Source organism: Dendropsophus ebraccatus, chromosome 1 (assembly GCF_027789765.1).
Source record: "Dendropsophus ebraccatus isolate aDenEbr1 chromosome 1, aDenEbr1.pat, whole genome shotgun sequence".
Taxonomy (NCBI): Eukaryota; Metazoa; Chordata; class Amphibia; order Anura; family Hylidae; genus Dendropsophus; species Dendropsophus ebraccatus.
Window position 1 is genome coordinate 197,314,153 of NC_091454.1, and position 12,916 is coordinate 197,327,068.

The following is a 12,916-nucleotide window of genomic DNA, read 5'->3' on the forward strand; positions in this document are numbered from 1 at the left end:
GAAAAGTGACTATGTTGAAAATACAGAAACCCCAGTTTCCCAGCATCTTGTATTGTACTCAGTGTAATGGAGGTCACCCAGCTTTCCCACCATCTTATACTCAGTGGTTGGTAGCCTCGGGGAGATGCACAGTAAATCTATACTGTGCAGCTGAAAACCATATCAGCACAATTGTGCTCTTACCAAATATTACCCTCCCAACATCAGTGCAGGGATGGTGGATGACAACCCGGGCCTGTACTTCTGCCAGCAGCACAGTTTGGATAATGTCTCCAGCCCTTCTGGTCATTTGTGACCAGGGAATTCCTACTGCTCTGTGTGAAGGGGCCAGAAGTCTCTTTGTCAATGTAAGTCTATGGGACTATGGTTCGGTGTCAGCGCTGAGCCGTCCCATGGACTTATACAGGAAAGTGTCTTCCGACCCCTTCACAGGGAACAGTAGGAATTCCTTGTTTACAAATGACTGGAAGGGCTCAATGTGTTATCCGAAGTGTGAGAACATTGCCGCTGGAGGAAGTATTGGAGTGGGTGGCATCTACCTTCCTCGCACCGATGTGGGGAGCGTAATAAAAGGTAAGGACCAGAGTGGTCCTTGAAGGATGGGCCGCTAGCCGGCTACTCATGGGCCACTGCTGTGTACCTGCCCCCCAGGCTAAAATTTGCCAGCCAGCCCCTGCCTATGGGCTGCCCGGATGATCAACGATCCCCCGGGCAGCCCCCCCCCCCAGCTCCCCGCTGCCCCCCTCCCGCACTCACCCGCTCGCTGCAGCCGCGTTGAATAGCGGCGGCAGCGAGCGGGGAACGAGGAGCAAACGAGCGCTAAGAGCGCTTGTTTGCTCCTCTAAACGACCTGAGGAATAGGGGCATAAGCCTATGAAGGGGGGAGGGGCTGAGGGAGATGAGAGAGCAGGAAGAGGTGACATGAAGGTCAGCTGTTTTGTAGACTCTCTGGGCAGCTAAAACGCTAAATTCAGGTGTCAGAAAGGTCAGTGCTTATCTATGAACTTACTGAGAGAAGATTGCAGAGTGTTGTGCTGTGCAGGACTGCTCCGTGCTCAGTCACTCCTAACAGCCCCTCCCCTCTCCATAGCCACATAATGGACACAGAGATCCTGCTTCATTTGATGTGAGGGGGGAGGCTGGGAGATTGCTTTTTCAGTACAGAGGGAAACTTTTTTAGGACATAAAACCTATTACAGAGAATCGCTTGTACTGTTGATATTTAATGTTTTCAGAAAAATGACCCTGAAATGACAGTTACGCTTTAACCTCTTAAGGACCCATGACGTACCGGCACGTCATGGATCACTGTCACTTAAGGACCCATGACGTACCGGTACGTCAGCCTTTTAAACGGGCGCCGCGCGAAATCGCGCGGCGCTCCGGTAAAGATGGCTGCTGATTCTATCAGCAGCCATCTTCATGTGACACATAGGGGGCAATTTCCCTGCCCCCCGTGACGACGATCGCTGTGATTGGCAGATGACTTGTCATCTGCCAATCACAGCGATTTGCTGTATTTCCGGGACCGGACCCCGGCACAGAGCTGTGATTGGTGCTGTCCGAGACAGCACCAACCACAGCAGTGCCTGGGCATCACCTGCCCTTAGATCCGGCCCCCCGATCGCCCGTGATTGGCCGGCTGCCGGCAGCCGGCCAATTACGGGCGATCCACACTACTACCCCCATCATCACCTTCTCTGCTTGCTAAGAATGTGCAGCAGAGAAGGTGATGATGGGGGTGGTGAGTCCTGTGCCCGGCGCCCGATGCGGTCCTGGAGTGTGCCGGGCGCCTCCTCCCCCCGTGCTGCCTCCTCCTCCGGTAACAGGGAGATGATCATCTATCTCCCTGTTACCGGAGGAGGAAGCAGCTTGGGGGGAGGAGGCACCCGGCACACTCCAGGACCGCATCGGGTGCTTCCTCCTTCCCCTGTGCTGCATGCCTCCCCCAATCCCCCTCCGCAACCCCCCCCCCCCCCCCCCCCCCCCCGGATACCTCCTCCTCCAGTGTCCTCTGCCAGCTCCCCCCTGTCCAGCTCCAGACTCCCCCCGTCCCGTCCCGCTCCAGACTCCCCCCCCCCACCCCTGTCCTGCCAGCCCCCCCCCCCGTCCTGCCAGCCCCCCCTGTCCTGCCAGCCCCCCCCTCCCCTGTCCTGCCAGCCCCCCCCTGTCCTGCCAGCCCCCCCCTCCCCTGTCCAGCCAGCCCACCCCGGTCCTGCCAGCCCCCCCCCTGTCCAGCCAGCCCCCCCTGTCCTGCCGGCCCCCCCTGTCCTGCCAGCCCCCCCTGTCCTGCAAGCCCCCCCTGTCCTGCCAGCACCCCCCCTTTCCTGCCAGCACCCCCCCTGTCCTGCAAGCCCCCCCTGTCCTGCAAGCCCCCCCTGTCCTGCAAGCCCCCCCTGTCCTGCAAGCCCCCCCTGTCCTGCCAGCACCCCCCTGTCTTGCAAGCCCCCCCTGTCCTGCAAGCCCCCCCTGTCCTGCCAGCACCCCCTCCTCTGTCCTGCCAGCCCCCCTTAGTCCTGCCACCCCCGCCGTACTGCCAGCCCCCCCTCCGTCCTGACACCCCCCTCAGTCCTGTCAGCCCTCCCTCAGTCCTGCCAGCCCCCCCTCAGTCCTGCCAGCCCCCTCCATCCTTCCAGCCCCCTCCATCCTTCCAGCCCCCCTCAGTCCTGCCACCCCCTTCCATACTGTCAGCCCCCCCCTCCATCCTGCCACCCCCCTCCATCCTTCCAGCCCCCCCTCCATCCTGCCAGCCCCCCTCAGTCCTTCCAGCCCCATCCGTACTGTTAGCCCCCATTCCGTACTGCCACCCCCCTCCGTCCTGCCAGCCCACCCCCCCTCCGTTCTGCCACCCCCACTCTCCTCCCACCCTCTCCTCTTACCCTCTCCCCTCCGTCCTGCCACCCTCCCCTCTTACCCTCTCTCCCCTGCCACCCTTTCCTCTTACCCTCTCTCCTCCGTCCTGCTGCCCCTTTTACCCTCTCCGCTGCCACCCTCCTGTCTTACCCTCTCTCCCCTGCCACCCTCTCCTCCTACCCTCTCTGCTCTCCCCTACGTCCTGCCGCCCCTCTCCCCTCCCCTGCCACCCTGTCCTCTTACCCTCTCTGCTGCCACCCTCCCCTCTTACCCTCTCTCCCCTGCTGCCCCTCTCCTCTTACCCTCTCCCCTCTGTCCTGCCGCTCCTCTACTCTTACCCTCTCCCCTCTGTCCTGCCGCACCTCTACTCTTACCCTCTCCCCTCTGTCCTGCCGCCCCTCCCCTGCCACCCTCTCCTCCTACCCTCTCCCCTCCCCTGCCACTCTCTCCACTTACCCTCTCCGCTGCCACCCTCCCCTCTTACCCTCTCTCCCCTGCCACCCTCTCCTCCTACCCTCTCTGCTTTCCCCTCCGTCCTGCCGCCCCTCTCCCCTCCCCTGCCACCCTCTCCTCTTACCCTTTTCGCTGCCACCCTCCCCTCTTAAAAATCACATGAATAAAATGTAAAAACAGTACATAAAACACTAACACTTACACGTGTAAAAGCATAACACTTACACACCCCTCTAAGGATGCCTTCACACACACCGGATCCGCAGGGGATTTCACGCTGCAGATTCGCAGCAAAATCTGCTGCGGATCCAGCGCCAGTGCATCACTATGAGAATACATACACGCAGCAGGAATGACATCCCGCTGCGTGTATGTAAGTTAACCCCCCCGATGGCCGGAGCATACAGCACCTCCTCCCCGCTCTGGTTTGCTTCGGGGGTTCTCAGCAGGACATCCCGCTCAGCCAATCAGTGGCTGCGGCGGAGCTCACTGATTGGCTGCGCGGGATGAGCAGACGCCGGGAGCCCCGAAGCAAGCCGGAGCGGGGAGGAGGCAAAGTATGCTCCGGCCAGCGGGCGTTAACTTACATATAGGCAGAGGGATGTCAATCATAGGGATGCACTGACGCTGGATCTGCAGTGTGCGTATCCGGTGTGTGTGAAGGCATCCTAAAGAAAAAAAACAAAATGGCCCACAGGTTGTTCTCGGCAGAGGAGGCATTTGCCTGGATTGCCTCCGATACTGAGACAACCAGTGAGGGAGAAGAGGAAGATCCCTCGTTCCCTCTTCCTTCCTCTTCTTCCTCATCGTCATCACCATTTAGTGATGACAAGCCCCCAAGGCGCTGCCCCAGGACTAGGCCCCAGGAAGCCCCACAAGCCCCCCCAAGTGACCCTACCCCGTATGAACCACAGATTCCTGAGTTCGTTGGGGTCACTTGTGGGGGGTTTCCTCTGTTTTGGCAGCACGGGGGCTCTGAGAGCCCTTCGTCCTCCATTCTGGCCAAATCCAGCTTCCAAAATCCAAATTGCGCTCCTTCCCTTTGGAGGCTTTCCGTGCGGTTACTTTGCACTTTGTGTCCCCATGTGGGGTACTCTTGTAATCAGGGGAAATTGCGCTACGTGATTAGGCGTTTATTTTTTTCTTTTAACCCCTTGTGAACATGAAAAATTCAAAGTTACACCAACGTTTTAGTGTAAAAAATTTAATTTTTCATTTTAACAGCACATTGTTCCACATTTGTGCCTGTCACCAGTGGGGTCCATATGCTCACTATACCCCTTGTTACATTCCTTGAGGGGTGTAGTTTCCATAATGGGGTCACTTGTGGGGGGTTTCCAATGTTTTGGCAGCACGGGCACTCTGCGAACCCGACATGGCCTTCGTCCTCCATTCCAGCCTCTAAATGCCGCTCTGTCCCTTTGGTGGTTTGCCCTGTGCCCACATGGCACATTATATCCACATGTGGGGTATTTTCGTACTCAGGGGAAATTACCCTACACGTTTTGTGTTAATTTTCTCTTTTAACCCCTTGTGGAAATGAAAAAATCAAGGCTAGACCAACATTTAGTGTAAAAAAAAATTAAATTTTTACACTAAATCATTGATCTAGTCTTTATTTTTTCATTTTCACAAGGGGATAAAAGATAAAAAAACATGAAATGTGTAGAACAATTTTCCCTGAGTACGGAAATATCCCACATGTGGACATAAAGCGCCATGTGGGTGTAGGGTAAGCCTCCGAAGGAAAGGAGCGCCATTTGGCTAGAATGGATGGTGAATGCCATGTCGCATTTACAAAGGCCCTGTGTTGCCAAGACATTGAAAACCCCCTAGAAGTGACCCCATTATGGAAACTACACCCCTCAAGGAATCTAATAAGGGGTGCAGTGAGAATATGGACCCCTCAATGACTGGCACATTTGTGCTGTGAAAATGAAAAAACGAAAATTTTCACTTTCACGTCACATTGTTCCACATTTGTGCCCGTCACCAGTGGGGTCCATATGCTCTTTGCACCCCTTATTAGATTCCTTGAGGGGTGTAGTTTCCAGAATGGGGTCACTTGTGGGGGTTTACCACTGTCTTGGCCGCATAGGGTCTTTGTAAATGCGACATTGCCCTTGAAATCTATTCCAGCCAAATCCAGCCTCCAAAATCAAAATAGCGCTCCTTCCCTTCGGAGGCCCGTCTTGCGGCTGCATCGCGCTTTATGTGCACATGTGGGGTATTTCCGTACTCGGGACAAACTGCTCTACACGTTTTGTGTTTTTTTTCTCTTTTAAACCCTTGTGAAAATGAAAAATTCACGGCTAGGCCAATGTTTAAGTGTAAAAAATAAAATTTTTACACAACATCATTGAATTAGTTTTCAGGTTTCTCATTTGCACAAGGGGTTAAAAGAGAAGAAACAAAACAAAACACGTAGAGAAATTTCCCCCGAGTATGGAAATAGCCCACATGTGGACTTAAGGCGCTATGTAGCCGCAAGACGAGCCTCCGAAGGGAAGGAGCGCCATTTAGCTTTTTGGGGCTGGATTTGGGTAGAATGGATTTCGAGGGCCATGTTGCATTTAAAAACTCCCTGTGCTGCCAAGGCAGTAAAACCCCCCACAAGTGGCTCCGTTATGGAAACTACACCCCTCAAGGAATGTAACAAGGGGTGTAGTGAGCATATGGACCCCACTGGTGACGGGCACAAATGTGGAACAATGTGGCGTGAAAATGAAATATTACTTTTTTTTACACTATAATGTTGGTCTAGCCTTGAATTTTTCATTTTCACAAGGGGTTAAAAGAGAAAAAAACACACAAAATGTGTAGAGCAATTTCCCCTGAGTCCGTAAATACCCCACATGTGGACATAAAGCACCATGTGGGCGCAGGGCAAGCCTCCGAAGGGAAGGAGCGCCATTTGGATTTTGGAGGCTGGATTTGGCCAGAATGGATGATGAACACCATGTTGCATTTACAGAGCCATCGTGCTGCCAAAACAGTGGAAACCCCCCACAAGTGACCCCATTCTGGAAACTACACCCCTCAAGGAATCTAACAAGGGGTGCAGTGAGGATATGGACCCCTTTATGACGGCCACATTTGTGCCTTGAAAGTGAAAAAATGAAATTTTTCACTTTCACGTCACATTATTCCACATTTGTGCCCATCACCAGTGGGGTCCATATGCTCACTGCACCCCTTATTAGATTCCTTGAGGGGTGTAGTTTCCAGAATGGGGTCACTTGTGGGGGGTTTCCAGTGTTTTGGCAGCACGAGGGCTCTGTAAATGCGACATGACCCTTGAAATCCATTCCAGTGAAATTCAGCTTCCAAAGGCCAAATGGCGCTCCTTCCCTTGGGAGGCCCGTCCTGCGCCCGCTTGGCACTTTATGTCCACATGTGGGGTATTTCTGTACTCGGGAGAAACTGCGCTACATGTTTTATGCATTTTTTTTCCTTTTATCCCTTTGTGGAAATGAAAAATTGAAGGCTAGAACAACATTTCAGTATAAAGAAATAATTTTTATTTTTTTATGCCATATTGTTCAGAAAATCTGTGAAGCACCTGTGGGGTCCAGATGCTCACCGCACCCCTTGTTACATTCCTTGAGGGGTGTAGTTTTCTAAATGGTGTCCCTTTAGGGGTGTTTTTTAGGTTTTGGTACCCCAGAGCCTCTGCCAACCTGAAGTGGTACGGTCATAAATATAACTGAGGTGTTCAAATTCACTAGGCGCACCCTTATATCTGAGGCTTGTGGTTGCGTCAAATAGCGCAATAGGGCCACATATGGGGTATTTCTATAAACTGCAGAAACGGGGCAATCAATATTGGGGTGCATTTCTCTGGTAATAGGTTTACAATTATGAAAGATATTGGATCACAAGAAAATCTCTGCACAGAAAATTAAAATTTTCAAATTTCTTACACACTTAGCTTTTATTTCTGTGACTCCCCTAAAGGGTTAAAAAACTTTCTGGATGTGCTTTTGCAGAGTTTGGGGGGTGCAGTTTCTGAAATGGGGTGCTTTGTGGGGCTTTCTAACATACAGGCCCCTCAAATACACTTTAAACCTGAACAGGTCCCTAAAAATATCTGATTTTGAAATTTTACTGAAAATTTAGAAATTTGCTGCTTATGTTTTACGCTTTCTATTGTCTAAAAAAAACGAAATATAGTTTAATAAATGCCGCCAACATAAAGTAGACATGTTGCTTATGCTATTTAATATATAATTTATGTGGTATAACCATTTTCTGTATAAGCAGAAAAGTTTTAAAGTTGGAAAAAAGCATTTTTTCAAAATTTTTCACGTTATTTTGGTTTTTTTCATAAAGATTCGTTAAAAGTATCGACTTCAATGTACAAGAAATGTGAAGTACAATATGTCACGAGAAAACAATCTCAGAATCAGCCAGATAGGTAAAAGCATCCCGAAGTTATTAATGAATAAAGTGACACTGGTCATATTCATAAAATTTGCTCCGGTCCTTAAGGCCATTTCAGGCCCGGTCCTTAAGGGGTTAAAGGGGTAGTGCGGCGGTAAGCAATTATTCACTAAATAACTCACATTACAAAGTTATACAACTTTGTAATGTATGTTAAGTTAGTGAATGGCCCCCTTCCCCGTGTTTCCACCCACACCAGACCCGGAAGTGTAGTGCTCTATACTCACCTGATTCGTGTCGACCCCCGTCCGCCATCTTGTGACAATGATGTCATCTTCGGCGGCCGGCCGGCCAAACCGCTCCGACCGTCCCTAGTGCCGGCTGCCCTCTGCCGCGTCATCAGCTGCTCAGCCGCGATTGAATGAGCACAGTTATGCGGCTGAGCAGCCGATGACCAGAAGATGACATCATTGTCACAAGATAGTGGACGGGGGTCGACATGAATTAGGTGAGTATAATGCACCACACTTCCAGGTCTAGCGTGGGTGGGGGGGAAAACGGGGAAGGGGGCCATTCACTAACACAACATACATTACAAAGTTGTATAACTTTGTAATGTGTGTTATTTAGTGAATAATTGCTTACCGCCGCACTACCCCTTTAATTAAAAGAAATGTATAGTTTTTTCTTTAGTGACAACAGTAAGGGGTGACACAAGCCCCTCTACAGCCACCAATTTTTGTGTTGGGAAGTGCCGCACACCACCATACAGAGCAGGCCTCACCCCCATGTACTATATATACTGTATACAGTATACTTATATACTGTAAAGTACTTGGGGGAAAGGCTGCACAAACGACTAGCAGAGCATGCAGTGATGGCAATCACTGCTTCCAGTGGAGAGGCTGCTGCGCTGATCTGCCACTCATGTATATATATTTCCATTAGTTTACCTATAACCTCTCTGGTGCATAGAAAGTTGCAGACACATTCTTAGGCTATGTTCACACAACATAAGAGACCGCCCGTTCCGTGACCTGTCCGGGTCACGGAACGGCCAGTCAAGATCATCCCGGCCGGTAATTGCAGCACCGGCCAGATGATCTTTAGCGCCGCAGAGTTCTGATGTGGGCGCATCCGTGCGCGCCCACCTCAGAACTCCCCACTGCACACTATGGAGTGTGCAGCCGGAGCCGCAAGCTACATTGTGTGCACTGACAGGTTTTCTGCGGCCGCTATTCAATGACATGTCAGTTTTCTTCTGCGCTGCTAGGGATCCCGGCCGGAGTGTATACCATGTGTATACAGTCCGTCCGGGATTCCCTCAAAAGGCAGAATTACGTAAGTTCCGTGGGAATCACGCCCGCTGTGAACATAGCCATAAACTGTAAGGGCCCTATTACACGGAGCGATAAGCTGCCAAATCAAGCCGATTGGGCACATTATCTCATCCTGAAACACTGGCCTTAGTGCTAGGCTTGTGGGCTCCATAGATGCCTGTGCTTACCATGAAGCCTATAAGACACTGTTTAGGAGTGACCAATAATTAACAGAGAATATATCTTGTAATTTCCCCCAGGACTAGTGACCCCCTGTCTATCCCAACCTTCAGCTTGACAAGCATATAGCACCATGAGCTCCATAAGCCAAACTAGCCCTTACATCTTTCCAGGTTCACCTGGCCTCTTACCCTCATTACATGACCCCAAAACATTCTATAGAAAGACCATGGAGGAATATGGGTAGTGTTCATCAGCATCAATGGTTTCAGTAGGCACCATACTAACTATGCTTGCACGGCACATGAGTGCAATGGTTCCCCTGATCCCCTGATCATTTTTGGGTTACTCCTTACCCATTGTGTATGACTATATCATGTGTATATGTAATGTCTGTAGTCAATGCTAATTTACAATATGTAAATTGAAATATATTTATGCCTGATTTTGCTTCAGGCATAAAGTAAATGTTCACCCTTTACACTGTGTCACCCTAAGATCTGTATTTCTGTGCTGATTTGTTTCTTAATAATTTATTTTGAATGGACCTCTAGTTTTCTGATATAGAAGCATAAAACAAAATGATGAATTTCTGCCTGACTGCCGCTAACACTAGGTGGAGCTTTGGAATGTATAGCGCAGTAGGTTTCTAAGCGCCACCTAGTGGCAGCTGCAAGTATTTAAATTTAGAAATTTTTCAGGGCAGACTAAGGGGCCTTTATAGATTAAAAAAATGTTTCTTAAAGGTGGACATTCACTTTAAAGTGTCACTGTCATAACTTTCAAAATCTAAATCAACAGTAGATGTGATATAAAGCAAATTTGCAATTTACATTCATATTTTTTTACTTTTTTTTTTAACAGAAAACAGAAAGTCCTGTGTATCCCAGGCCATCTGAGCGCTCACAGAGAGAAGGCAGTCATGTGACTGACGCGGACACATTGAGCCGTGACTCTCTGTACTGGACGGAATTCCTGGGTTTAGCCTGTTTTTTTTACAACCAGCACAAGTCAGAAAATCTGCCCTCAGGAGACTGGACCTGGATTTCTGGTAAGTACAACTTTGTTTTACAGCATGATAACAACAAAAAGAATGAATGTAAATAGAAAACTTGCTTTATATCACATCTACTGTTGATTGAGATCTTGAGAGTTAGAACGACATTGACACTTTATTAAGGCAGCTCTGGTACACATAAGTGACTGACACAGGCCAGAGGTACAAAGAACAGAGATCACAAAGACAAGGACTGTGCACATGTACTTTAGTGGTGTGAGCGCAAGTTCCTGAAAAGAGGCAAAAAATTGACATGTCAATCCATGCACTTTCTTCTTCCCCAAATACCTGTGTAGTACCAAGCTCCTTCAATATGCATTCACCAGGCTTCTATCGAACATCACCAACATATTAATTTATGTGTGTGGTAACAGGGTAGGAATAGTGTATCTGGTGCTATACTGGGAGACATGTAAAGGGAACAGCGGCGGAAAGGGTAACAGTATGGTAGGAAAACCCTAAAACTAGAGAAGTGGGGGTATAGGAAGAAAAAAGATAGATGATAGATAGATAGATAGATAGATAGATAGATAGATAGATAGATAGATGATAGATTTGTATGGTGAACTTTGTGATGTCCGATCTAACAATGTAATAGCAATGTAGAATGCAGGGCAGGGATAATAAAAGATTCAAACATAACAGAAACAGGAAGGAAGAAAGAGCACTGACCTAACTGACAATGATAGATAGATAGATAGATAGAAAGAAAGAAGATATGTTTATTATATAGAGCTTTGTGACCTCTGATCCATGACCTCAAGGTTTAGCGGAGTCCAGTAATAGAGGCACACATGCAGTTGCAGTAATGATGAGTATAGGACAGAGAATAATTGAGAGACACATGGAAGAGACAGGAGAGAGCGCAGGAGGGGGAGGACATGGAAGAGACAGATGGAGGAGGAGAGAGACTAAAAATAGTTGCCAAAGAGAGCAAAAAACAAGCAGAAGAAACACAAAGCAGAGAGGAGGAGAGGGAATGAGGAGGGTAATGTAAAGAGAGACCTGGGGGAGAAGATGGGAAATAAGTCTACATACTAAAGAGCAAGAAGGCAGGGAGAAGAAACTGAGAGGACTGTAAGAAGCTGAGTAAAAACACAGTATAAAGGGGAGAAGAGGTGGATGACTGATTAAAGGAGAGAGAGGATATATGAGTATACAGGATGCAGTGCATAGCATGCATGTCGTCTGCAGAGCATCACACCACAGGCCATGTAATACTCTGTACATTTCTCCTGCAGTGCTATCCGTCCCCATGGGTAGGTGCACGGAGCTGAGCATGCTGGAACTTGTACTTTTCTTTGATAAATTGGGTGACGCCAACTCTCTGTTTATTGGGTGAATGGCGGACACAGAGGGAAACAGCTGGAAGAGAAGATGACAGCAGGGACAGAGGTGGCGGGAAGGACGCTAGAGAAAGGTGACACATATAGGGGGACAATAAACAGAGAGCTTTGGGCTAGAATGATACAATTTATAGTATGGAAACATACATATATTGCAGGACTTGTCTGCAGGAATGGGGACATTATTCATAAGTTAGTGCTGGAATTTTACTTATTTAGTGTAGTACCTTCTATAAGATGATAGGTGGTGCTAGATCATTGACTCATCTCTATGACTTTCTATCGCCATGCACAGGCACTGTTAGCTATTACATCAGTATACATAAGATATCACAGGCATTTTCTGTATGATTCAATGATGGCTCTTGTGGATTTCAGGAATATTGATTCTTTTAATAAAATTTTGGCCAATCAAACACCTACGATGTGATTTATCGATCACAGTACATGTCCCTAACCATGCCACATTGCCAATGGTAGATAGAAGGGCAGGCCTGGTTAGCTATAGGGCCAAGCAGGGCATGCAATGCTATTGGGATACATTACATAGTTGAAATGGTGCTTAAATGGACCTTCTTAATACAAGCATGCTCCATTTGTATACTTGACATGTGCTGTTTTGTTATCAAGTAGCACCTACAAAATATGTATGTTTAATTCAGTTCCTTATACCCGCCAGGACAGAACCCGACACACACTGAGGTGTGTATTGGTGGATCTGTCACTTGTTGCTGCACGGCCTTCCCACAGTTAAGCAGTTTTCCGCTGCCCCCCTTTCATGCCCACCTGGATGCACATTCTCATCATGGCTTTGCACCACCCTCCCTTGCTCCCCATGCACTATGTCTCCAGAGTGAGATGATACAGGGATGTGAAGGGTGCAGTGCCCACAATGTGCCAGTTCTCACCTGGGACCCCCATGCCATGTCACCCCTTTCCCCCTTCAGGAATACTAACCTTCAAGTCCCTGTGCACAATGTCACAGGAGTGTGTGAAACAAACACTTTCTAATATCTGATGGAGACAGTGACTGTAAAACAAAACCAGCAGGCCCACAGGTACAGGAGGGCAATGAGATGGTACAAATAAGGGCAGGGTACAGGGGGGCACATTGGGGATAGAAAGCGTATGTCATGGGGGGGTCGGTATTGGCCATGGGGTAGGGGTAATGATGAGGTACGGTGATAAAAGAGCGGGCATGGGAAAGGAAATGGGGGGCGGCATGTGGAAAAGGAGAGATGGCATATGGTAGATGTGGGCAGACCGTGCAGGGCCAGTGCAGGGTATACATAGACAATATGCATGGTAACAACAGTATCAACACG

General features: G+C 49.0%; 1 protein-coding gene and 1 long non-coding RNA gene across 10 annotated transcripts in view; one reads left to right on the forward strand and one right to left on the reverse strand.

The window, feature by feature from the left end:
- CAMK2B (calcium/calmodulin dependent protein kinase II beta) overlaps window positions 1-12,916 on the reverse strand; it is a 120,445-nt gene that overhangs the window by 39,506 nt on the left and 68,023 nt on the right. For 3 of the 9 annotated variants that reach the window (XM_069944037.1, XM_069944026.1, XM_069944004.1), the window contains exon 6: window positions 12,549-12,621. The exons of the other annotated variants lie outside the window; for them this stretch is intronic. In XM_069944037.1, coding sequence (XP_069800138.1) covers window positions 12,549-12,621 — 73 coding nt within the window. The remainder of the gene's footprint in view (window positions 1-12,548; window positions 12,622-12,916) is intronic. 9 annotated transcript variants of the gene reach the window in all.
- LOC138766460 (uncharacterized) overlaps window positions 1-12,916 on the forward strand; it is a 109,875-nt gene that overhangs the window by 27,500 nt on the left and 69,459 nt on the right. The window contains exon 2 of the long non-coding RNA XR_011358720.1: window positions 10,053-10,239. This is a non-coding gene — a long non-coding RNA (uncharacterized lncRNA). The remainder of the gene's footprint in view (window positions 1-10,052; window positions 10,240-12,916) is intronic.